We start from the raw sequence: 27,537 nt of genomic DNA, 5'->3' as shown, positions 1-27,537 counted from the left end.
CGTTAAGAGTAAATCAGAAAGTGACACAACCCAATGAAATGAGTCTCATCTTTAATACTCGGACAAAAATGTAAACAAAACACATGGCCCAAACATGTTCAGGCTAACGGAATCCAAACCTGAGAAGGATTCAACTGGACAAGGGAACAAAAGAAGGGAGGGGCAATTAAATTAAGCTTTCAGTGACACAATGGGGGGGGGGGGTAAGAGACAAATCTGGAAAAGTTTAACATTTAAGTAAATGATAATTTTGTAAACATTTGGTAGTACGATTTTGCATGTGGGGAAAAGAAACAGACATGAAGTAGCCGCCCAATCTAAACGTGTAAATATATATAGTTACACGTACACTACATACAGTGGTCCGTGTGGTGCATGGGGGTACTTCACTGACAAACTTATGCTCCCAGTTTCTATTTGAAAAACGTTGTATATATTTGGGGGAAAGTCTCGCTCTTTCCCTGTGTCAGATTGGGGAATATGGGGCCTTGGTGTAGCAGTATGGGCTGTCGAGGTAAGGGGAGTCCGACGGAGGAATCGGGCCCCACATCCTCCGCCGGGGCCCCGGATAAACATCGATAGTCCTGGAATGTTATACCTATACCTTTAGTACTAGGGGGTCTGGCGTCTTCTATAGAGCGCTCTTTTATTTAGAGCAGAAATATTTAGCAAATGGGTCCAAATTACATCTCCTTAGTATTTAAAAGTACAATTTCATCCAAAATGAGTCTCAGTATACTGTAGCTACTTTGTTTCCTCAGTAATCATTGGCTGTTAGTGGTGTGCACAGTGTGTGTTATTTTGTTATACTTACAGAAACATTCCCCATTGGTGTAATAGTATGTTCAGGTGAAGGAGACTTGGGAGGTTTCCAAACCCCTGTGAGATAGTATTACACTGACGAAGAAATTCCACCGTGGTGCATTAAAACATTGTACAAGCTAGGACACACCTACACCTCTCCAGCACCAGTGCATATACTCACATGTGCACTCCTGTTTCTCTCGGCAGAATGGTGCGTTAGTGGGGGTGGGAGTATACAGAGATACTCCATATCATTATACAGGGTAGCATAATTGTGTTAAACCGCTATTATTTTCATGGATTTGTACCTCAGACAGAATATAAAGCAGCACAGTGACATTTTTAACAGGTCAACAGCTTATAAATGAGAACAATGGCTAAAAGTCACGTGAGTCCTAATCCCTTGTGATCAAAGAAAAGATTGCCATTAGTAAAAGCCATGTTTCATTGCCATTGGTCGGACGTCACAGCTTTCCCACGGAAGAGACAGCCCAAGTCCCAGCAGCACTGGTCTCTTCTGTTATTCTCAAACACTTCCATTTCGCTTCACTTTTTTACCCCCCCCCCCTCCCCAAACAGAAAATAACCATTATTTTTTGTTTTTAAATTCAATTAAAAAAATATATAATTCAAAAACACGAACTGGTTTACGATCCATTTCCTTGGGTAACCTCCTCGATGCCGGACACACAACTCCAAAGGAATTAGAGGCGCACGTCGCTGCAGCCTTTGCAGAGATTTGGGTTATGTATGGGCCAGCGGCTGTGCAAGGTAAAATGGAATTTATTTAATAAATAGCAAATATTAGGTTTAAAGTGAAGTTAATATAGCAGCCATATTATTAATACAAAAAAAAAGAAATCTTTCAGCCCATTATTTACAGTATCGGGCGTATCGAGCAGTCTGCAGTCTCACCGCCCGTGGCAGATACTAATGCAGCTCTTTGAAGGAGTCAATTAAGTAATACTCTGATCTCCCTATAAAGCCATGGAGCAATACTCTGCCGCTCTCTCAGACTGTAATACAGAGGTGGGCAACTCCAGTCCTCAAAGGCTACCAACAGGTTAGGTTTTAAGGATACTCCTGCTTCAGCACAGGTGGCTCAATCAGTGGCTCAGTCGTTCAGGACTAGAGTTGGCCACCCCTGCTGTAATACAAAGTATCGCAGGTCCCTCTGGCACTCGAGGGATTTATTAAGGGCACTGCAGGTCTCCGTAGAAAGGTGGCGAGTAAGTCACCAGTCCCTGACGCTTTCCTTTAAATACAAAAAACGCTTTGGAATACATCACAGGTCACTGCATTTACCTTCATTGTTTTTGTGGTGGCCAGGAACTGTCGCTTACTTTAGTAATTAGGAGTAAAAAAAAACCCAGACCACCCCATTACGGGAGCCCGCAGTGGGGATAGAAGGAGAAGATGGGTAAAAATGTGACAAAAGTCCGACAGAATTCATTAGGCGGCGGGCACTTCATGCCTGGTTAGGACTAATAAGCAGGATCCTCGGCCTGTCCCATCCTTACACATCTCCCAGGGTTTGTAATGCAGATAGCAACCAAGAATGTGGGTGTGGAAAGTCAAAAGAGCACCCTGCTCGTCACTGCGTGGGCAGAACCCGCACTATAAACGGAGGCTGGCACCGCTTCCGAGCGGGTTTCTCTCGTGCTTGCTGGGCCTTGGATAGTGTAACTTGTTACTCCCCACTGACTTGGTTTCCAATTTTGCCCTGGAGAGGCTGGGACTTTGCATGTATTCTACAATACCGCTGCACACATCCATCCAACAAGGCTCTGTAAGATGCATTCACGGCTCCACGCTGCCGTGAGCAGCACGAGAGGGGGAGAGAAAAACATGGCTACCGTGTAATGTTCTCTCCTCCTCGCTCGGCCAAACCGCTCCCGCACAATCCTTTTTAGGTTTTTCTTGGGGGCGGGGGGAGGGAACGGTTAGCGGAATAAATTCCTCAGGATGGCGGGCCGGGAAAAGGGCCAGCAGTACTCGTTGGGAACGGGACCCTTCACGTTGCACTCGAAGAAAGAGAACATGGGGAACCAGATACGGGCTCGGCGGCTCTGCTGGTAAGCGCGGGTGTTGGCCAAGGTGTGGTAATACAGGAAGAGCCGGGTGGTGATGTAAAAGGCGATGAAGACGTCGATGGAGTAATGTTCGTGGGCGGCCAGGATGAAGAAGATGCCAAACAGGTTGAGGACCCAGGACAGGGTATGCAGGAAGTTCCAGCTTCGAGGGGTGTCTGATAAATATAGAACACGGGTCAGAAATACACAGGATGCTGCACACGTGTATCTGGGCGGCAACCGGCAACGCTGCATTATCATGCTCGCTCGTGCAGACACGCTCCATTACCTCGCGTTACAGGCATCACAGCCAAATCTCACCCAGCTCCACCCATACTGTAAGATTGGGCGCTCCCACCCATACTGTAACATTGGGCGCTCCCACCCATACTGTAACATTGGGCGCTCCCACCCATACTGTAACATTGGGCGCTCCCACCCATACTGTAACATTGGGCGCTCCCACCCATACTGTAACATTGGGCGCTCCCACCCATACTGTAACATTGGGCGCTCCCACCCATACTGTAACATTGGGCGCTCCCACCCATACTGTAACATTGGGCGCTCTCACTTTACGTTGCACAGCTATCCCCACTCAGTGGAATACGTGCAGCGCTCGCTCTGTTACTGCACGTTATCTCGCATGCTTACCCGTGCAAAATGCACAGCGTGTAATATACTGTATCTCCCTCCCTGTAACATGATATTAAACTAGAACACGGAGGGGGGGGGGGGGGGGGTCAACTCCAGTTCAAGGGACACCAACAGGTCAGGTTTTAAGGATATCCCTGCTTCAGCACAGGTGGCTCAATCAAAGACTGCACCACCTGTGCTGAAGCAGGGATATCTTTTTTTTTTTCACAAATCTTTTTTTATTGGGTTCACTTTCAACATATAGACAATCATCTTTGACTTTTCCCGATACATTATGTCACACAGCTTGGCCATACATATCATGCTTTTCCTATTGGTATGCATTAGTCCCTACATATGCTCCTGGTTCGTTTTGTCTTGGGATAGACGCGACCCTGCCTCGATACCTGTCCGGCCATTTGGGTTATCGATTTTACCCCCTTTGCGTTCATATTTGGCTTGTACTTATGACGATTTGGTCTCTCCCCATTTCTGAGTGATGTCTGTTGCCATTTTATTTGACGTTTCTATATCTCAGCGGGGTCGTGTCTAGCAGGAAGGGATATCCTTAAAACCTGACCTGTTTAATAACAGCTTGTTTTCAAAGTTTATGTTTTAAACAAGCGGGGGAGTTAGATCTGTTTGTATAGTGTTTGTGTTTCCTGGGGAGTGAACTTATTTACTTAGTTTTGTTGTGTGATTGCCATGGGTGCGGTTGGGTTAAGCTAATTATAAATTTCCCTCACCTGATTGTTCTGTCAGTGTTAGGCTATGTGAGAACTACAGTATATAAACAAGTATTTCAAGCTTACTCTGCACGTAAAGCATCTGGTTTTCTAAGGGTGAGTTTAAAGCGAGCAAGCGTTTGAACAGAGGAGTGTATATGGCATTACCACAATCTGCTACAGATGTTTGCTGTTGTACAGTGTAATGGATGTAAGGGTAGTTTTAGGCGAGACATTCTGGAAATGTTAGCTGCTGTCCCATCTGTAGGCAATTCTCACTGGTGCGGGAGCAGATTGCTAGGCTGCAGACTCCGGAGGTAAGGGGCCTATCAGCAGCTACAGCTCAGAGGGATAAGAATTATTAAGGCAACAAGACAGGAGGGAGAGGGAGATGTCAATACCCCTCGAGGAACTAGTAACCTGTTTAGGAATGAGATTAGGATCGTGCAGGAGGAAGTTAGAGAGTTAGGGACAGCTCTAACACAGCTCTTACACAGGTAGCATCCTCAGTGTCTCTTACAGGGGTATTGCCTGTATATAGGGGAGGGGAAGGTAGGACTCTTCTCACCAGAGACTTTAATGTGGGGAGGAGAAAGTGGGGAGAAGGGATTTGCATTTATTGGACATGGTGGTTCTACCTGGAGGGATATGAGTCTATGGGCCTCATGCAGAGAGCATAGAATTTTAAAAATGGCGAATTTCATAAAAAGTAGCTTTTTTGGAGAGTTTTATTCTCCATATGCAGAAAAGTGCGAATTCTGCTATGTTTAACATGGATGCGTGTGGCGAGTTTAAATTGGCGAGATGCGCGCTTCAGAAACGTGTAAAAACAAATTCGCGCCTTTTTTTTCCCCTTTACTATAGGCGGCGAGCGCCATCTTGCCATATTTTCGTGGCGCGGCAAAAATGCGAGAATCGCGCCTTTTTTTGGCGCGAACAGCCGCTACTTGCCGTTCGCACCTCTCTGCATTCGGAGAGTTTTAAAAATGGCGCGATTGAGGTTCTCGCCAGCCGCGAGGCGAGTTTTAAAAATAGAAAAAAAAAAATGGCGCGTTTTTCGCAACTCGCCATTTTATGCCGTTTTCTGAAGGAAATTGAACAAAAAATGGCGAGTTTTGAAATAACGATGCTCTCTGCATGAGGCCCTATATAAGAGAGATGGCTGTGGAGGAGGAGGACGCCTTGGAGGAGACTCTGGTTACGCGGTGAGCAGTTCAGATGCTTCATTAGCAAGTATTTAACAAGCCGAGGGGGGAAGTGAAATGGGCAAGGATAAACCCAAATGCCCCCCCATGCAAGAGGAAGCGATTGAGCGGGACTTTACAGCAGGAAACGTATCCATGGGAACAGAAGATCAATAACACAAACTTAAGGGGGTGTACAGGAGAAGCCAGGTGGGTTCCTAAATGCAGTAACCCAAATCTTTGGGCCGTGTGTACACACGCTCACAGCATGGGAAATAACATACTCCAACCAAATACAAATGCCTCCTGGATTCCTTGCAGGGGGCATCTCTGGGGCAATTAGCGAGGGAGACTTAAAGGAACAATTTCTCCAAATCGTTTATTTGAATTAAACACCCCCGGGTTCCCGAGACACTTACCGGCGAAACTACCGGGTTTAAATCTCCCTCATGGGAAATAAAATGGCTGCCAAATCTCGGGCCAATAGGAAGCTGCAACATCATCAGTGGTGACATCCTATTGGACGGCCATTTAAATGCCCTTTAAAAACCAGGAAGTGATACCAGTAACTTCCCCAGGAGGTATCTCAGGAACCGGGGTGTCCCTGGAGCTGAAAATAGTGCGGCTCAGAACTGGGGGAGCCCCCTGGTTCTAACCCTGGCAAAGTACGGAAAGGGAAAAGAAAGCCGATCTGGTTCTGAAAAGAGGCGGCAGGTATTGTAAAGGCTAAAAAGGCAGTTTAGATAGAGATAGAAGATGGGGAACAAGATCACTTAGGCAGAGAGAGGCTAAGCAAATAATAATGTGTGTATTGCGTAAGGAGAGGAGGGAATAGCCCCGTCAGTAAGAAGGGGGGCAAAACCTTTTCTAGGTAAATAAGTGACAGGAGTAAAACCAAAGGAGAAATTGTATGACTAACATCAGAAGCCGACGGTCATGCTGAATGAGACAAACGGTACAGTATAGCAGACCACCATAAAAATGTATTTTTTCTTAAGACTCCACAATTGAAGGTGAAGGGGAGAGACCCCAGGAAGGTAGTTAGGGAACGGGAAAGGAAGAGAGAACGCAGAGGAGAAATTCCTAATGGAAATTTTACAACTGAAAGTGGAGAAGTCAATGGGGGCAGATGGGACACATTCCAGGACTCTACACAGAGCTTAGGGGTTTGCCGGCAACACCATTAACAGAACTATATAACCAGTCACTACTAACAGGCGTAGTTTCAGATGATTTGAGGTGTTGCAAACATAGTCCCACTCCACAAAAGTGGAAGGAGGCAGGTAAGTACAGGCCAGTGAGCCTGACGCCAGCAGCGGGGAACCTAATGGCAACAATGTTAAAAAGAAAGAACTGTTTAACATCTACCCAGCAACGTACGTGATTCCAGGCAGCATGGATTTACTGGGGAACGTAATGTCAAACAAACCCAATTGATTTTTTTGACTGGATGACTATGGTAAAAGGTTAAGATTACAGTAAGGCCTGTGACACTGCGCCACACAGAAGACCGATACACAAGTTGCAATGCTCGAGATTGGACTCTAAGGTGGTAGAATGGATAATCCATTGGTGGAAGGATCGGCAACAGAGTTATGGTAAAGGAAGAGCATTCAGAAGAGGGGTAGGTAACCAGTGGAGTGCCTCAGGGATCTGCATGGGAACAGGTGCTCTTTAATATCTGTATTAGTGATATTACAAATGGTCTTGAAGGGAACATTTGCTTTCCTGCAGATCTGCGAGAGGGCTGACACTCCATGGGGGGGGGGGAAACAAAATGAATCATTTAGGTAGAATGGTCAGGAGTGTGGCAACTCCAATGTAATGCCGAAAAGTGCAAAATAATGCACACAGAAAGCCAAGAGCAAAATGATAGAACTAATGGTAATGTATCAGTCAACTACTACAGAGTTATTATTCCAAGGCAATGGGGGAAGCCAGCAGGGTGTTTGGCTGTATAAGGAGAGGTATGAGCAGCAGAAAGACAAAGGTAGTTATGGCAAGATATAGGTGGTAGAACCGCTCAGATTATGGTGTTCAGTTCTGGAGACTATATCTTCAGAACCTAAATAAATTAGAGATTGTACAAAGAATGATTCATAGTCTACATCAGGAGTGGCCAACTACAGTCCTCAAAGGCCACCAACAGGTCAGGTTTTAAGGATATCCCTGCTTCGGCACAGGTGGCTCAATCAACTAAGCCACCTGTGCTGAAGCAGGGTTATCCTGAAAAACTGACCTGTTGATGGCCCTAGAAGACTGGAGTTGGCCACCCCTGGTTCTACATGAAAAATTGCTTCAGAAAAGACTGAAGGACCGTAGTCTGTACAGCGGAGAAGGGAGAGGGGGTGAGAAAGGCTTTCAACAAAGTACAGGAAGCAAACCCATTTCATAGAGAAATGCTGTAACAAATCTGGAGGGTGGCAGCTCAGGAGAAAGGTGAAGAACTACTTCCTAGAAAGGGTGGTGGAGTCATAGAACAGTCTCCCAACAGAGGTGGCCAAGATTAATACCGTAAGGACATCACACCATGTTACATCAAGCTTTCCTAAATATAATGCAAACCCAAAGATCAGGTGGGCCTGAGGTTTTACAGCAGATCGGACAGACTGGGCTGGCCAAGGGATTTATACAGTCATCAAATTCTATGTAACCTATGAAGCAAGCGGTTCTCATTCAGTCACGGCCGAGCGGTGCTCACATCCTCCGGATCTTAGATTCTTGCAAAGTCTGATCTGTATAAATGGACTTACATTCTGTGACAAAGAAGTTTAACATGGTCAGGACCACGGTGTGCCCGCTGAACATGTAATCGCCACACGTGTGCACCCCGGTCAGCGTCATGCCGAAGCCGCTCCAGATGGCGAACGCTCGCTGAAGCTTGGCCCACATGTTATCGTACAGCTAAAACGAGATCACTGGGTCAGTATTCTGCACGGATTTAATCTCAGGGGAGATCACTTTCACAGCAAGGTATTGTCTTCACCTGGAGCCAACCGCATGCAAAACATTTTACTGAATAATTAAATACACAATATAACATAGCAAGATGAAATGCTGCTACGACAAGGATTTCCCGTTTCCAATGGAAACTTTGTGCCTGGCACTCATATTCCCGCATTGTACAATGATACCCATACTGGTACATGCAGCTCTATACATGGTCGCTGATATCAGAATACATCAATGTTTACCCAAGAGGGGCAAACAGAAGAGATTTCCGTGTAATTTGCACTCGTTCGGCTAGTATAAAGTTAAAGGAGGACTCAGTGGTCTCCGAGTATAATACTTTAACTTTATACTAGCCAAACGAGTGCAAATTACACGGAAATCTCTTCTGTTTGCCCCTCTTGGGTAAACATTAATGTTCTCTCATTGACTTTGTTCTGTTTGCACCTTGCCTTTAAATAAGATTTCATTTGATTATAAGGTTGAGCGGTAGGACTATTTTTGTATGATGTCAGAATACACGTAAAATTAAATAATTTGGGGGTTGGGGTGCGGGGGTTTTCTGTCACAAAACATGCAATTTGTATTATGTTGGGAGACTTACAAAGACAACAGCAGTAAATATTAGTGCACTAAGGGCAACAGAGAAGGTGAACGAGTGTGTTTCATGGCAGGGTGGAGGTTTAGTCATTAAGGTTTACCATTTTATTGAAATACTTCTAAAGTAAGCAATTGAAGGGAGAGGAAAACGGGTTCATTTGCACAACTGACGGGAGATGAGCGAGAATGCACATGACTAGAAATGATCTTTTAGCGCTGTGCTGGCAGAGCAGAAATGTTGTAGATGCATTATCTGTGCAATGTCTATTTACATGAATAAAACACCAGGCATTGGGGGTAAAGTTGCGTATTAGTACTTGCCTAAGCTCCTAAGCAAGCTCTGAGGGATGTGATTGATCCTTACGGAGGCATTTGCCATTGATAGTGCCCTGTTTCAGTTCAGGATGCTGCCTGTACACGTCCGCAGACCATGTACCGAGAGGTCACTTTAAAAGACTAATGAAGTTGCAAGATGAGGCACTGCTGTCCTGTGCATCTGAAACCCCAATACTTCCCAAAGGAGCTGGGTTACAGACCCAGAATCTGCACGCTTGGAATTGGCCTTTCCCTCCACGTCACTATAGGGGGCAAACCTGCAGCTGACATCCTCAGTCAGGCACCCAAAATAACATGGTCAATTCTTTGGAGCAGAGATTCTCATAGTGCAGGAGAGGCCAACTCCAGCCCTCAAGGGCCACCAACAGGTCAGGTTTTCTGGATATCCCTGCTTCAGCACAGGTGGAGCAGTCCCTGCTTCAGCACAGGTGGCTCCATCAGTTCCCTCAGCCTTTGACTGAGCCTCTGATTGAGCCACCTGTGCTGAAGCTGGGATATCCTGAAAACCTGACCTGTTGGTGGCCCTTGAGGACGGGAGTTGCTCCCCCGCCGTAGTGTTTGTAGACTGACAGCACGGTTAGGACATCAGTAATAAATGGCACCTTTCCCGAGCACTGCAGGTGTTCTCCTGGAACAGAGAGCGATGTGACGAACATAGTGATGCAGCGCAGGAGAAATACAGTCCCCATCAAACTACACAGCCGGCGCAGCAGGATGGACCTTCGGGAAGAGAAACGGAAAGCATGCCTTCGGTCAGGCGTGTAACACGCACACGTATGAGAGCAGCGTGTTTACACAACATGTAAAGTACAATTAGATGTGAAATCTGTGTGCATTTTATAACATCTGTTTATCTGGTCTTCAGTATTTTGCATTATGTCGCAGCATACATCCCCTGGTAGCAATTCGCAAGCTTGCGTCGTTGCGATTAAGTGTGTATTGTGTCATTTCTAAAGAGACTTTTAAAAATAAATGTGAAATACATTTAGGGGGAGATTTACTACGTGTCAGTCGGAAAACACGGCATGGCAAGGCTCTCCGACGTGGCCTCAAACCCCCCCCCCCGCCCACGCCCCCCATTCTACCGTATTTACTCATCTGTTTTATTGAAACAGGGAGGAGCGGCTCAGTGAGTAACAACACTGACTGGCGCTGAGTGTGGAGCAGGGGAACCTTGTTCAATTCCCGGTGTCGGCTCCTTGTGACCTTGGGCAAGTCACTTTATCTCCCTGTGCCTCAGGCACCAAAAACATAGACTGTAAGCTCCACGGGGCAGGGACCTGTGCCTGCAAAATGTCTCTGTAAAGCGCTGCGTAAAACTAAAGGCGCTTTACAAGAACATGCTATTATTATTATTATTTACATCGCTGGAAGGGCCCTCCTCGCTGCACCACATCTGTAAAACACCCTCTGGAAGGGGTCTTCCAAGCCCCCTGCTGTACTAGCCGCCTGGAAGACTTCATTACTATGAAGCTGCTTTAACACCAAATAATGGATGTAAACCAATGGATGTTTAGGGCTAGTATCCTCCGAGTCTGTGATGGTTTTGTTATATTTTACTGTGTGTTAATGTTAATTGAAATAAAAGATGTCTTTTTTTTACGGTATATTGTATGATACTTAACTTGCATGTGAAACAAAGCATCAAGTTCGGCCTTACATAGAAAGGATTGCATTTAAATGTAAGACATTACAGCTATACCACTGCGCCAGCCTGACCGAATATTCGGAAGCTGCACGGCGCGGACCTAAAGCCGCGAGATACCTTCCAGCCCGCACTAAATACGGTGGTAGCTGGAAAGCGGCTTTGTGGCACTGGCAGATGTGTCCAGACTGCGACACTGCTAAGTAAATCTCCCCTTTAATGTTTTGTTAGGGGTGCATCTTTATGAAACCTAGAATAGCCACAAAGGGTGGAAGGTACGTGTGCCTCCAATACCTGTGTTTATGGAGAAGTAGGACCAGCAGCCAGATATAGCAAAGAACCACTCCGCACATCTCAGTCATGGCAAAGGCCCACGGTATACGGGGAACACTGTAAGAGACAGAAGGGGAGACATCGTACATGGAGGCAGGAAGGTCTGCTGCATCCTCAGCTCACGGCTCCTACATGCAGCCACGGCGTCCCCTACCACAGTAACATCATGAACCACTTAGATTGTCAGTTCTTGGGGGAACAATGTCCTGCTTAGGAGCAGGGGACTCAGCCACCGAAGCTGTATACGCTGCTTTGCACCCCTTTTTACAAGCATGTTATATAAAAAGGAACGCTTTTTAATATCCTCCCCCCTCTCATTGGTCTCTCACTGAAACTAGTGGTAATAAAGTCTAAACCAGCAAAGCAATGATGCAAAGGAGTCTTTACACTACATCTTTCTCCTCTACTGCTCTCCCTAACCTTAAAACCTTTTCCTCCCACTGCTCCTTACCCATGGGAGACCCTCTCACACAGTATAGGCCAAGCACCCTCTCTCTCTACACCTTCAAATCTAATCTTACCATCTGCATGAAGCATTTCATTAGCCTGGACTCACGACCATTTCCCCGTACACTTCCCCACCATCACAGCCAGCCACTGCACCAAACCACCATCACAGCCAGCCACTGCACCAACCCACCATCACAGCCAGCCACTGCACCATCCCACCATCACGGCCAGCCACTGCACCAACCCACCATCACAGCCAGCCACTGCACCAACCCACCATCACAGCCAGCCACTGCACCATCCCACCATCACGGCCAGCCAATGCACCAACCTACCATCACAGCCAGCCACTGCACCAACCCACCATCACGGCCAGCCACTGCACCATCCCACCCACTGCACCATCCCACCCGGCCACTGCACCATCCCACCATCACAGACAGCCACTGCACCAACCCACCATCACGGCCAGCCACTGCACCATCCCGGCCAGCCACTGCACCATCCCGGCCAGCCACTGCACCAACCCACCCAGCCACTGCACCATCCCACCCAGCCACTGCACCATCCCACCCAGCCACTGCACCATCCCACCCAGCCACTGCACCATCCCACCATCACATCCAGCCACTGCACCATCCCACCATCACGTCCAGCCACTGCACCAACCCACCATCACGGCCAGCCACTGCACCATCCCACCATCACGGCCAGCCACTGCACCATCCCACCATCACGGCCAGCCACTGCACCATCCCACCATCACGGCCAGCCACTGCACCATCCCACCATAACAGCCAGCCACTGCACCATCCCACCATCACAGCCAGCCACTGCACCATCCCACCATCACGGCCAGCCACTGCACCAACCCATCATCACGGCCAGCCACTGCACCAACCCACCATCACGGCCAGCCACTGCACCAACCCACCATCACAGCCAGCCACTGCACCATCCCACCATCACGGCCAGCCACTGCACTAACCCACCACCATCACAGCCAGCCACTGCACCATCCCACATCACGGCCAGCCACTGCACCATCCCACATCACGGCCAGCCACTGCACCATCCCACATCACGGCCAGCCACTGCACCATCCCACATCACGGCCAGCCACTGCACCATCCCACATCACGGCCAGCCACTGCACCATCCCACATCACGGCCAGCCACTGCACCATCCCACATCACGGCCAGCCACTGCACCATCCCACATCACGGCCAGCCACTGCACCATCCCACATTACGGCCAGCCACTGCACCATCCCACATCACGGCCAGCCACTGCACCATCCCACATCACGGCCAGCCCCTGCACCATCCCACATCACGGCCAGCCACTGCACCATCCCACATCACGGCCAGCCACTGCACCAACCCACCATCACAGCCAGCCACTGCACCATCCCACCATCACACCCAGCCACTGCACCATCCCACATCACGGCTAGCCACTGCACCAACCCACCATCACAGCCAGCCACTGCACCATCCCACCATCACGGCCAGCCACTGCACCATCCCACATCACGGCCAGCCACTGCACCAACCCACCATCACAGCCAGCCACTGCACCATCCCACATCACGGCCAGCCACTGCACCAACCCACCATCACAGCCAGCCACTGCACCATCCCACCATCACGGCCAGCCACTGCACCAACCCACCATCACTGCCAGCCACTGCACCAACCCACGATCACGGCCAGCCACTGCACCAACCCACCATCATGGCCAGCCACTGCACCAACCCACCATCACGGCCAGCCACTGCACCATCCCACATCACGGCCAGCCACTGCACCAACCCACCATCACAGCCAGCCACTGCACCATCCCACATCACGGCCAGCCACTGCACCAACCCACCATCACAGCCAGCCACTGCACCATCCCACCATCACGGCCAGCCACTGCACCAACCCACCATCACTGCCAGCCACTGCACCAACCCACGATCACGGCCAGCCACTGCACCAACCCACCATCATGGCCAGCCACTGCACCAACCCACCATCATGGCCAGCCACTGCACCAACCCACCATCACGGCCAGCCACTGCACCAACCCACCATCACGGCCAGCCACTGCACCAACCCACCATCACGGCCAGCCACTGCACCATCCCACCACCATTAGGGCCAGACACTGCACCATCCCACCATCACTGCCAGACACTGCACCAACCCACCATCACGGCCAGCCACTGCACCAACCCACCATCACGGCCAGCCACTGCACCAACCCATCACCACGGCCAGCCACTGCACCATCCCACCACCATTAGGGCCAGACACTGCACCATCCCACCATCACTGCCAGACACTGCACCATCCCACCATCACGGCCAGCCACTGGACCATCGCACCATCACTGCCAGCCACATCCCACCATCACGGCCAGCCACTGCACCAACCCACCACCATTAGGGCCAGACACTGCACCATCCCACCATCACTGCCAGACACTGCACTATCCCACCATCACTGCCAGCCACTGCACCAACCCACGATCACGGCCAGCCACTGCACCAACCCACCATCATGGCCAGCCACTGCACCAACCCACCATCATGGCCAGCCACTGCACCAACCCACCATCACGGCCAGCCACTGCACCAACCCACCATCACGGCCAGCCACTGCACCATCCCACCACCATTAGGGCCAGACACTGCACCATCCCACCATCACTGCCAGCCACTGCACCAACCCACCATCACGGGCCAGCCACTGCACCAACCCACGATCACGGCCAGCCACTGCACCAACCCATCACCACGGCCAGCCACTGCACCATCCCACCACCATTAGGGCCAGACACTGCACCATCCCACCATCACTGCCAGACACTGCACCATCCCACCATCACAGCCAGCCACTGGACCATCCCACCATCACGGCCAGCCACTGGACCATCGCACCATCACTGCCAGCCACATCCCACCATCACGGCCAGCCACTGCACCAACCCACCACCATTAGGGCCAGACACTGCACCATCCCACCATCACTGCCAGACACTGCACTATCCCACCATCACGGCCAGCCACTGCACCAACCCATCATCATTGCCAGATACTGCACCATCGCACCATCACTACCAGCCACTGCACCAACCCATCTGCTAACACAGCAGGGTCATTGCATGCAGTGTGAACGTATGCATTTCTATATTGTTCTTCTCCTGGTTACATCCGTTCATTTGAATAAGGCTTAAACCTTCCGTACCGAGGCGTAGTATGTCCAGTACGGGCCTTTGAGTTTGGCAGAGGTTAAGTGCATGAGGACATACAAGTCAGCAGCTGTAAATGTTCGGCGCTTCATCATGTTTTCAGGACTCGACACTCTTATCAGGAGCCGCTTGAGAGGGTTAAATGGCCAGTTCAACCTAGCGGCTCCAAATATTCTTAACCCATTCAGTCACAACCCTCACATCTGTGTTAGTAATGTTTTAATGATGTAATTATTATTATGATTAATCTGACTGATTTTACGAACATTCAGCCATCCCCAGCACACCTGTGGGATTCTGCTTCGTTCCATTCACCAGATAGATAGCTGTAGGCATTTTTGGCTGTAAAGTGAACCAAACTGGAAATAATATGTCCGAAGGAGGGGAAAATTGCAAACGCAGCAAGTATTTAAAATAACAAAACAAATCGATCATCTTGTGCATATTACGGGATGTAGAAATTTTAATTAAACAATTAAATGGTATTTTTTTAAATAATCTCAGTGGTGGAGGTGGAGGAAGGAAAGAAGGAAAGAAGGAAAGAAGGAAAGAAGGAAAGAAGGAAAGAAGGAAAGAAGGAAAGAAGGAAAGAAGGAAGTTGCCCCCACAATGAGTCCTTCCAAATGATACAATATGTTATGATCGAATTAACCGCTTCCCAGAACACACCAAGTCCCCTATCTGCAGCGTTCTGAATGCACGGCACAAACAGGACTGTGCTGAAAAGTGCCTAAAAATGCAAAACTTGGTTTTTCTAAAGATAGAATTTGTTTCATTTGTACTAATGGACATTATGTCATGTAATAAAGCAGTTTGTTTGGAAACGTGTATTTGCCGTTGAGTCACAACTAGCACAATTGTGGGTGTCATTTTATTTCCTATAATTATTTTAAAAATGTAATCAACTTGGTAAAAACCTTCTTTAGATCCCCACTGATATAAAATAACCACCAATTAAAGTACTTTTAGCATAAATAAATAAAAATGACTGAATGGGTTAATGTAACCGTCTAACTTATTTTGTATCTTGTAGAAAAGTATTATGAATTCGGATATTGTCCAGAACGAAGCCTGAATGGTCACTTTGGACTATAGGGAATGACCCTCTTAGTGTTTACAGAACATTCATGTTCAGGGGGCGGGGAGATTGGACCCGGAGAGTGAACTTCTATGTACTGACTGTGTTCTGCAATGATCCGAAACAGCCCAATCTCTGCCCGTGCCCCCATTACTGGTTCTGCTACTGCCAGGAATACAATTACTTGTCGATATATTAGCTGTAAAGAAACCGGACAAGTAAATGTGGCCTCATTATTAAGGTGGTTTTTTTGTTTGTTTATCCTGGCCGTGATTTTTTTCTCCCCCAATTTCCATTGTTAACCATTTGTATTCTTAAAAAAATGGATACCAGATTTTTCTGGAAGTTCTTTAACAGCGAGCTGTGAATTTGCTCCCGGATAATTACTATGCTGCAGGAGAGCACACTACTTCAAATACTCTCTGTATCACAACAATAAAGATGGCTGCTCACAGAGATCTGCCATCATAACGTGAAGCAGGAAACGCCGCTCTGCGTCTCGCGGCTCCCATGTTTATTTTGGCAGGATAAAAGTACAGAAAAAGGAGACGAATAAAGATATATAAACCAAACATAAAAACTAGCGGCAAAACTTCCCCTGTCCGTCCCCAGTGACGTACCGCTCAGACACTGAATAAATTACTAACAAATACAATAAGTGTGTACCATCTTCCTACACATGCATCGAAACCGCCAACACAATAACACGAACATGACAACGACAAGGTGTAAAGTATCACACTCGCAAAGTAAGGAATCAAAGGAAACAAATGATTCCTAACAAAGAAGTGATTGGCTACTAATATTACATTTAATCCCGGCATTATGTGACTGCGACTATGAGAGAGGGTGTATTAAAGCAGCGATCACCCCAGAAACCTGCATGAGGCAAATGCATATACAGGGCTGGGCAACTCCAGTCCTCAAGGGCCACCAACAGGTCAGGTGTTCAGGATATCCCTGAAAATCTACTGATATACTGCAGTTCACATGCCCGGCTGCGGAGTCAAGAAATCAACAGCAGCTGCTACTGTGTCAGACACGGTTTGTGTTGTAAAATCTTACTCAATGGTGCCCCAGGAGATGGAATAAGTGTGTGAGAGCTGAAAGGCATACTATACAAGTATTCAAACCGCACGGCTCATCTCATCAATACATATTGTCATGATAATGTCATGAGCTATTATGTATTTTAATCCATTTGGTGCTCAAGGGGTTAATGCGCTACCATTTGAAGTTAAAATACAATATTTGGAGTTTCTGACTGGTCATGAATCTGTGGGAGTTGCAAAAGGGCTTGATTGAAGTTGGGTGTGAAAAGTAAAAAGAGAGGGTTTATTGTATGTTAACCCCTTTTGCAGGGCTAGTGGTAAAAACCAATATCATCTCGAGATAAGGACATATGTTCTGCTAGATATGGGTGCTCTGACAAACAAAAGCGATTTCAAAGGTATTCTCTAGATGGTTCTGCAAGGTTAAAGGGGTGTGGCTACAGAAGGTATCAAACCGAGAGGACTTTATTCAAAATGAGAATATCATGTGATGTTCTCTGCTGAACATGCTAAACATTACGTGTGTGTATCTGTGGCACTGAATCTTATACTATATTAGTGAAAGCACTGTATGTTTGCCTGCCTGTCTGGATGTCCGGTGTCCCTAGGGGAAATCTCATTGGTCCCTTGGCCCGCCCGCCCCCGCACACCTCTCATTGGCCTGAGGCGGAGTGACGGGCCAAAGGACACACAGGGACACACACACACACAGGGACACACACACACAGGGGGGGGGGACACACACACAGACACACAGACACACAGACACACAGACACACAGACACACAGACACACAGACACACACAGGGACACACAGGGACACACACACACAGTGACACACACACACACACACACAGGGACACAGGGACACAGGGACACAGGGACACACACACAATGACAGACACACACACACACACAGTGACACACACACACACACACACACACACACACAGTTACATACATTAGAGGGGCTCACAGTTAGCAGCACCCGCGCGCACCTCCTCCTCTCCCCGTGTCTCCCGCGCTTTCACCCCGACCCCCCCCTCCCCCGGCGCAGCTACATTCAGCGGGACACACACACACTATTATTACCCCTTCAGCGCCCCCCCCCCACCCTGTGTCAGCGGCCGTACGAGACCCCCCCTCTATATCTCCCACCTCTCCCCCCCCCCACACATACATGCCCCCCCCTCCCCTCCCCGACGGGGGAACAGCCAGTGGCCAGGCAGGCTGCCTCGCGGCGCCGAGTGCCCAAGATGGCGGCGCCCGGGACACAGCGGGGGAGCGGCCACAACACGCTGCCTCCCGCCTCAGATCCACGTGGGACCTGCCGGATGGGTGAGTGAGCGGCCTTCACCTCCCCTCCACCCCCCCTTCACCTCCCCTCCACCCCCCCCTCCCCTCCAGTGTCAGTGTCTCCCCGATACCCCCCCCCCGGCGCCGCTACAGTCAGCGGGGGAGCGAGCGAGCGCCCGGGACACAGCGGGAGAGCGGCCACAACACGCTGCCTCCCGCCTCAGATCCACGTGGGACCTGCCGGACGGGTGAGTGAGCGGCCTTCACCTCCCCTCACCCACCCCTCACCCCCCATCACCTCCCCTCACCCCCTTTCACCTCCCCTCACTCCACTTCTCCCTTCCACCCCCCTTCACCTCCCCATTTACCTCCCCTCCACCCCCCCCCCTTCACCTCCTTTCCACCCCCCCTTCACCTCCCTTCCACCCCCCCCCTTCACCTCCCCTCCACCCCCCTTCACCTCCCCTCCACCCCCCCTTCACCTCCCCTCCACCCCCCCCCCTCCACCCTCCACCTAAATTCGTGATTTCTCATATTCTAAACCAGAGGCCTCTCTGGGGAAAGTCTATGGCATATGGTAATTTATAGGTTTTCTTTTATGTTTTACCCTTTTATTTTAAGACGCTGCTCTGCATTTTATTGCAACTGTATGTTTTTCGTAATCCCTTTTCTGTAACCTATATATTTTTATATACAGATGCAGCAACGAGTATTAGAACTCTGCCTGGGTAAATTCTGGGGCAGTCTCACAGTAATTGCCTCAACATTTCTGTGAGATTCTTAATGGCCCATCGGATTAACACAGCAGGGGGTCCCTGCAAACGGAATGGGACTGCAGGGACCCCCCGCTGTGTTAAACCGATTGGCCATTAAGAATTTTACAGAAATGTTGAGGCAATTACTGTGAGACTGCCCCACAATCTCCCAGGAATTTCTCAGGTAAGTGTTCTAATACTGGTGGCTGCATCAGTATATTAAAACATTTAATAAGTAATGCTTTGGGGTCTGAATGAAGTATTGCACGCTCTGGGGAGAGTATTAAAGTGTTCGGACATATTTGGCTACAACGGAGTTTGGTGTGTTAAAGGGCATAGTTTTTTCTATAATACACAGGGACCCGAGGCACTGGCAAATATTAATTTGACATCTTTTGTTTGCATAACTACCTCAGGTGGTGGCAGTGGATATGATTTGCAATTGAGTAGGGGTTAATATTAACTAACTGGTTCCTTGCAGAGGAGAAAGGCGAGTTGGCTAGAGTAGCAGTGTGTATTAACCCTGGTTGCATATCTAAGTCACGTGCTCACTTGTGTGCTGTTCGTGGCGGTGGTATATTAGGACGAATTTAGGAGAGATACAACTCATTTGAGGGACCCTTGTGGAGGTGAAGAATAGGGCAGCTTGCGGGCTGCGTATTAATCCTTATCCTGTAAGAGGGGATATTGTCCATTTGACGGACCTCTGCGGAAGTGAAAAGTGGGGCAGCTTGCGGGTTGTGTATTGATCCTGGACCTGTATAGGAGATATTGTACATTTGACGGACCTCTGCAGAGGCGAAAAGTGGGAGCGCTTGCGAGCGTCAGTATTAACCCTTGTACCGTATGCAGGTCGCGTGCTCGCAGGGTGCCGTACGTGGCACATGTGTTGGTGTTTTAATTGTCGAATGTGATCAAGGACCAATACAGATAATATCCTCTTTCGAGAGTATCAATTGCTTCAGACTCCAATGGAGTTTCATTCTCTGAGTTTAGAAATATTACTTTTGACACACACACACACACACACACACACACACACACACACACACACACACACACACACACACTTTGTATGACAATCTGTATCCTCCACCTCTCGTCTGCTCTGTATGTATGAGTAACAAGGACAGCGCCTGCACCGTTTGTACGACGGTTACTCACCTGTCTAGGAAGATGTCCGGTAGCGGTGGGTACGTCTGCATGTCGGGGACGCGCTCGTGGACGATGACCATCACGAAGGAGGTAAACCCGAACACGATGAACACGTAGACGCAGCTGATCGCCGTCTTCCAGTACTCTGGGTCCAGCCTCTTGGCCGGGTGCTTGTGTTTCCCGTTAGAGTACTGGTGCTGATCCACGCTGGAGTCCGTACCATTACCGTCACAGTCCTGGGACAGCTCCCCATTGCACAGCCAGTCTGGGCTTGGCAGGGAGCTGAGGCTGAGGGCTCCTGCAGGCGCGTCGCTGCTCAGTCCCAGCTCCTCCAGAACACTGGCGTGCTGCTTCTGCAGCTTGCGGATGGACAGCATTAAGCGCTTGATGTCCCCCAGCACCTTGATCTCAAGCGGAGGGGAGCGCAGGTCGTACTCGGTTAGAGCCAACAGAGCCGTGCCGTCCAGGCGGTGCCGGTTGCATAGGCTGTCCACGTAGTCGTAGAACCCTTCTTCCCGCAGCCATTTCGCCACGTGCTTCGTGGTCCAGCGCCGGATGCACAGCTGGCTGTTTGACATCATCGGTTTAGCCGTTACCTGTGTCAAAAGATACAACATGCGGTTTAACTTCTGCAAACTCAGTAATCTATTCCAGGGTACACCCCGAAAATAATCTGTTCTTTATTAACTAGCTGAAAGTACCCGGCGGGGCACGAGAATTCTAAGATACCAACAAATAGTGAGATTTATCACTTCACTTTTTATTTTCTTCATGCGAAATCCCCGGCTAAAACAACAACTCTACCCGTAATAGTGTCATTGCGTCTGAGGTCCTGAGGTGTGCGAGCGAGAGCCTTTGAGGCCTCGGCCAGGGTGGCTGGCCGCAATGAAACACGTGTGTGTGTCACTTATTGCGAGAGATGCACGGCAATCCTGCGTGTTGTAGTACATCACAATGAGGAGGCTCCCTTTCATCGGGCGTCACCTTCCCCTGCTTACATCAGCAGCAGCTACGGACGCGCGCAGGAATCGCCTGTGGAACAGCGACACTACCCGTCCGCGCTTTGAACCGGCGATATATGCTTCAAAGATCTTTTTTTCCTGTAAGGGCATTACTGTTTGTTATATTGATCTTTTTATACGTACAAATGACACTAGTGCGTGACCCGCACTTTCTCTCTGTATAACGCTTAGGTCGTGAGCCACCTGCGGGATGTTCATCTATGAGATTAACCCCTTAAGAGCCAGTGAGCTCAATATTCATTTTTTGGACACTCACTTTTTTCTTTTATACTTTTTTTCTTGGACTTTTATATATGTGGACACTTTATTGTTGTTGATTTATTTTTTTGTATTAGATCACAGTATGTGTTAATATTGCACTACAGTACTTACTGCATTAAAGTAGAGGCTTTATCACAAAGAGCACAGCTTTCATTGAAGCAGCTATATTTTATTACACTTATATTGGTTTAATCAATCACTTAGTACACCGGATAGCTTTTTCTCTCTCAAATGTAGCCAACAGCTGTATATTTCAAAAAGTATTTCCTACTCACGCTCCTAAATGGGCTTGTGAGACTAGAGATGAACAATACATTGTTACAAACCGTGTGAATGAAGGAATAAGAGCGAGCTTACCTGCGGAGTCATGCTTGCAGTGTATGTGCCAGTCTAGGTGGGGTACAGGTTAGAGGAAGTCAGGGGCTCCCTTCTATTCCAGCCTCCAACTACCACGAGTCATCATTACCTTTAAAGCCCAGGGGAGAACACCTGAGCGAAGGTTCTTGGCACAGGTGAAGCTGGCCACGTAATGAAGACACGCTGGAGGATTTATAGCCACGGGGACATACTGACACAGCACATTTTGCTTGATAAGGAATTACACCAATGGGCTCCTCGGGTGTATCAGGGAGCCTGCTGTGTCACTGTCAGCACTCCTTTCTGATAAGAAGTGGGAACTATTTGCTCCTGTAGAGAGCTCCTGATGTACCCCGAGCAGAGACCGCTCACAGACAGTTCATTGATTTCCTGTGCTGAGTAAGAGCTGGAAAGTGAGCGAGCCGATGGGTCAGGCAGGCAGCAGGCTCTGACTGGTCTCGGGGCGTACTCATGTATGAATCACAAGGACGAGGAACAGGAACTTGGTGTCTTGAGCAACTTGTGTTGCTGCACTGGCTGGTACGTGGTGGCTGGGAGTGGGGAAGCTGGCAGTACCACTGGCAGAAGCTAGAGCAGTCAGCAGGATAGCAGCAGTGCCGCGCGTTGCAGTGCCAAGAACCTTTGTGCTGCTGGCACCTCATGCAGAGGAAGGGTTAATAACTAGATCTAATAATATCTTGGGAGCAGGAGATTAAGACAGACCCCTGCCAGGATGCTTACTAGCTAGGAAAAACAACAGGTTGAAATCACTGTAATTTGCATGAACAATGCCAAGTGCATTGCTGATTAACCTCTGCAATGCCAGAGACACCGAACACACTGGAGGGGTAAACTTAGAACTACACGGTGTTGAAAAGTGCTTAGCAAAGTAGGAATAAAAAAAGTTGCTCTAATACAGAGATGCAACAGGTCAGGTTTTCAGGATATCCCTGCTTCAGCACAGGTGGGTCAATCAGCGGCTCAGTCATTCTGGCTAAACCACCTGTGCTGACGCAGGGATATCCTTAAAACCTGACCTGCTGTGGACTGGAGTTGAGCGCCCGTACGTGTGTTAGGAAGTTATTATTCAGGAACCCCACCAAGCGTTTATTTAAATTATAACGTGGCAGCATATGCCGCAGTGACACGAAGTCTGCGTTCTTTACACAGAAGAAGGTTAAAGCTTCTGAAAAGACTTGGCACAGAAAGGAGAGTCGACTTCATACTCCGGCAGGGAGCAGAATGCGGTGCTGCTGTAACTCCTTTCTAATACACAGCTTAAAGCTGCAGTTCAGTCAATATTCTGCATGTGTGGTTTTTTTAATAAATCAGTTCTGTAGTAAGAAAAAATACTTTTAGCATTTTCTGTTTTTAAAAAAACAACTTTGAAAGACCAATTTTCTTGTATTCTATTTTAACAACCATTTGCTAAGGCACTGCCCGTTCATGTCCTGTCACAAACCCTGGCACACCCCTTTGTCAGCCCTGCCCTCCCTCTAGCACATGTCAGTGCAGGAGTGCTCATGAATATTCATGAGCTTCCACTGAGAGACAGAAGCAGAAGAAAAACAGATCCTTTCACTAATTATGTCACCAAATTTCGCCTATCAATACATGGAGAATGAATTGACTGGCAGCTATACAGTTCTTTAGGTAATTAGAGATTGCCCACATGAAACTATTGAAGTAAAAAAATAAATTAAAAAAAAAAAAAAGACTGAACTGCAGCTTTAACCTCGTGTGCGGTAATGGAGGATGAAACGTCCTCTGGCGTTAGTCATACTGTACGGTGCTGATTGTTACAGACTCAGGCAGAATAAAGCACTCTTACATTCATTATATTGTATTTCCATCCACAGCCAACCTCAAACCAAGTCACTGGTGTGACCTTTTCCAATCCAGAAGGCTTGCACCATTCCCCTTACCATTCTGTTTCTGTCATTCCAGAGAGGTCAGCAAGTTTTTCTGGTAGAAATGCGCTAAAAGAAGCATTATAAGGGGGTAATTAACCAAGCTCTGTTATGAGTTAACACACCCGTGCATCTCATTCAAAGTTAATGGGAGTTACAACCGCTCAGTTGCATTAACCCATATCGGAGCTTGATGAATCTACAGGTAAAATCTCATCATAAATTGGGCTCTTACCAGATGATAAGAGGAATGTGTAAATGTCACAGCATTGTGACTCTTTCCGGAAACACCAGAAATGTTATACATACTACACCTTGACCAGATCTTTCATGTTTGAATTGGGTAACATCGAGCAGGAGGTGAATTTCAGCACAGCCATGTAACTGGTGTTCATGGCTTAATTCATTACCTAGTACGAAGAATGATTTAGGACTCCAAACTAAATAGAGCAGAGGAGAGTATTGTAACCGGGACGGTTTCCTCTATCCATTTCTGCTGGATGCTATGGCTCTGCAGTAACAGGCGTCACTACATGCATTCAAAGCCGTCTTAGGCAAATATTTGGGTGTGTATACATTATGACTTTACTTCCCCTGCTGAGTGAGCACTTAATGTTTGGGCAGCTTTGGCCGTTTACCCCTAACTTCTCATTGGAAAGTGACAGGGGCAGGTCACTTGTTTGTATGGAGAGAAAAGCAAAGCTGCTCCCTTCCTATCTGCATAAAACATGAATCCGAAACACACCCTTCTGTATAAAACAAGACAGGAAGAGTAACATTAACTGAACGATTATCATAAACTGTACTTGAATCTTAAGATTGTTGCTACATTCGAATTCATAGTATTCTAATGTCTGTAAACTAAATCTGTAAAGCACTATGCGGTCTAAGAATCAAGAAAGTGGCGTGCGCGTAACATTATATTCGCATTTTCTTCTGCCTGAAACATGACTTTTAATCACGAGTATCTCTAATCTTGTAGAATTTGGCACACGCGGTCCTAGTATTCTGCACGGAACTCCTTACGCCACCTTTAAGGCGACTGACGAACACCACCACGGAAAACCGCTAACAAAAGTAACGCAAGACACGCCGTTCTTAATGCAAAGACCTGCGCCAACATGCAAATGTAACGCCACCCCGACATGCTCAATAAAGCCTTAATCTCGTAGCAGATATACTGGGAAATGGCAGAACTAAGATTAATACACAGACGCTGCCTGGCGCTAATCCAAAGGGACAGACCGTGAGGGTGACACAGAGTGAAACAGACAGTGGGGGCAGACAAAAAACAGTGAGTGACAGACAGGCAGAGGGATACACACACACACAGGCAGAGGGACACAGGGACACACACACAGAGGGACACACACACAGAGACAGAGGGACACACACACAGAGAGGGACACACACAGAGACAGGCAAAGGGATACACACACACACACACACACAACGAGACAGGTAGAGGAATATATACACACACAGAGAGAGAGACACACACAGACACAGGCAGAGAGAGAGACACAGGCAGAGAGAGAGAGACACAGGCAGAGAGAAAGAGACACAGACACAGGCAGAGAGACACACACACAGACACAGGCAGAGAGACACACACACAGACACAGGCAGAGACACACACACACACACACACACACACACACACACACACACAGGCAGAGGCAGAGAGAGAGACACACACACACACACACACACACACACACACACAGGCAGAGAGAGACACACACACACACAGGCAGAGAGAGACACACACACACAGGCAGAGAGAGACACACACACACACAGGCAGAGAGAGAGAGACACACACACAGGCAGAGAGAGACACACACACAGGCAGAGACACACACACAGGCAGAGACACACACACAGGCAGAGACACACACACAGGCAGAGACACAGGCAGAGACACAGGCAGAGACACACACACACACAGGCAGAGACACACACAGGCAGAGGCAGAGACACACACACACACACACACACAGGCAGAGACAGACACACAGACACACAGACACACACACACAGGCAGAGGCAGAGACAGACACAGGCAGAGAGAGAGAGAGAGAGACACACACACACAGGCAGAGTGAGACACACACACACACACACACACAGGCAGAGTGAGACACACACACACACACACACAGGCAGAGAGAGAGAGAGACACACACACACACAGGCAGAGAGAGACACACACACACACACACACACACACACACAGGCAGAGAGAGAGAGAGAGACACACACACACACAGGCAGAGAGACACACACACAAGGCAGAGAGACACACACACACAGGCAGAGACAGACACACACACACACACACACACACACACACACACACACACACACACACAGAGAGAGAGAGAGAGACACACACACACACACACACTGACACAGGCAGACAGAGAGACACACACACAGACACAGACAGAGAGACACAGACACAAGCAGGGGGGGGGACAGGCAGAGAGACACACAGACACAGGCAGAGAGACACACACACAGACACAGGCAGGGAGACACAGACACAGTGACACAGGCAGGGGGACACAGAGAGAGGGAGAGGCACACACAAGCACAGTGACAGGTCCCTCGCTGTTACCAGGCGGCCACTCACCTCCTCACACCCCACTGCTCACCGGGACCCCCGTGCTCTGTCCTCCCCGGGGCCCGGCTCCTCCTCCCCCGGGGCCCCTCAGTCATCCGGCTACTTACTCGAGCGAAGGCTCCTGATGGGGGAGCAGGCCGCCGTGTCCATAGAAACGCACAAACGAGAGCAACACGGGATTGCGAGGGGAGGGAACCACGAGGAGACGATAGAGCGCCACCTGCTGCCCATGGGGAGGTATTACACGCCTAGGCTGGGAGGAGGAATAGTCACCAGCGCCACCTGCTGGTCACTGGAACAATTACCAGCGCCACCTGCTGCCCATGGGGAGGTATTATACGCCCAGGCTGGGAGGAGGAATTGTCACCAGCGCTAGCGTCACCAGCGGTCACTGGAACAATTACCAGCGCCACCTGCTGGCCACTGGAACAATTACTATAGATAGATTGATGGATTGTGTCAAAGGGGCACAATCCACTCAGCCTCTTATCGGCGCACTCCAGTACAGAATCGTTTATATATATATAAGCACGCTGCCTTGGGGTCACACTCGACTCCTCTCTCACATTTGCCCCTCACATTCAGAATGTTTCTAAAACCTGTTGCTTTTTCCTCCGCAATATAACAAAGATATGCCCTTTCCTCTGTTGCCCGACTGCTAAAACTCTGACTCAGGCCCTCATTCTCTCCCGTCTCGATTACTGTAACCTCCTGCTGTCCGGCCTTCCTGCCTCTCACCTGTCTCCCCTACAATCTATCCTAAACGCTGCTGCCAGAATCACTCTACTCTTTCCTAGATCTGTCTCAGCATCTCCCCTCCTGAAATCCCTCTCCTGGCTTCCGATCAAATCCCGCATCTCACACTCCATTCTTCTCCTCACTTTTAAAGCTTTACACTCTTCTGCCCCTCCTTACATCTCAGCCCTAATTTCTCGTTATGCACCATCCAGACTCTTGCGTTCTTCTCAAGGATGTCTTCTTTCTACCCCCTTTGTATCTAAAGCCCTCTCCCGCCTTAAACCTTTTTCATTGACTGCCCCTCACCTC

General features: G+C 48.7%; 2 protein-coding genes across 6 annotated transcripts in view; one reads left to right on the top strand and one right to left on the bottom strand.

The window, feature by feature from the left end:
• Positions 1-34: 34 nt before the first annotated feature.
• Positions 35-26,725, bottom strand: SAMD8 (sterile alpha motif domain containing 8). Of its 5 annotated transcripts, none has more exons than XM_075610331.1 (6): positions 26,598-26,725; positions 20,321-20,907; positions 11,246-11,341; positions 9,909-10,026; positions 8,175-8,325; positions 2,604-3,052 (listed from the first exon to the last, which is right to left on the bottom strand). In XM_075610331.1, the coding sequence occupies exons 2-6, from the start codon at positions 20,890-20,892 to the stop codon at positions 2,748-2,750; spliced, it is 1,242 nt and encodes a 413-aa protein (XP_075466446.1). In that variant the 5' UTR covers positions 20,893-20,907; positions 26,598-26,725; the 3' UTR covers positions 2,604-2,747. The 5 variants fall into 5 exon arrangements, with proteins under 5 accessions (XP_075466448.1, XP_075466446.1, XP_075466445.1 ...); XM_075610330.1 differs by having other exon boundaries at positions 26,500-26,696; XM_075610329.1 differs by lacking the exon at positions 26,598-26,725 and adding an exon at positions 21,952-22,432.
• Positions 22,245-27,537, top strand: part of DUSP13A (dual specificity phosphatase 13A) — a 41,976-nt gene continuing 36,683 nt past the window's right edge. The window contains exon 1 of the mRNA XM_075610335.1: positions 22,245-22,491. Coding sequence (XP_075466450.1) covers positions 22,427-22,491 — 65 coding nt within the window. The 5' untranslated portion in view covers positions 22,245-22,426. The remainder of the gene's footprint in view (positions 22,492-27,537) is intronic.

The sequence above is a fragment of the Ascaphus truei genome, chromosome 8, assembly GCF_040206685.1.
Source record: "Ascaphus truei isolate aAscTru1 chromosome 8, aAscTru1.hap1, whole genome shotgun sequence".
NCBI classification, from domain to species: domain Eukaryota; kingdom Metazoa; phylum Chordata; class Amphibia; order Anura; family Ascaphidae; genus Ascaphus; species Ascaphus truei.
Note: the sequence above shows the minus strand (reverse complement) of the source record. Positions and strands in the feature narration are given on the sequence as shown.

What these genes read in the sequence shown, in the direction of transcription:
- SAMD8 (XM_075610329.1), bottom strand. An exon ending in CCGGACATCTTCCTAGACAG is followed by an intron (nt 11,342 to 20,320) that starts GTGAGTAACCGT and finishes TGTCTCTTACAG; the next exon opens with TGTTCCCCGTATACCGTGGG. An exon ending in AAACTTCTTTGTCACAGAAT is followed by an intron (nt 3,053 to 8,174) that starts GTAAGTCCATTT and finishes TATATTTATCAG; the next exon opens with ACACCCCTCGAAGCTGGAAC.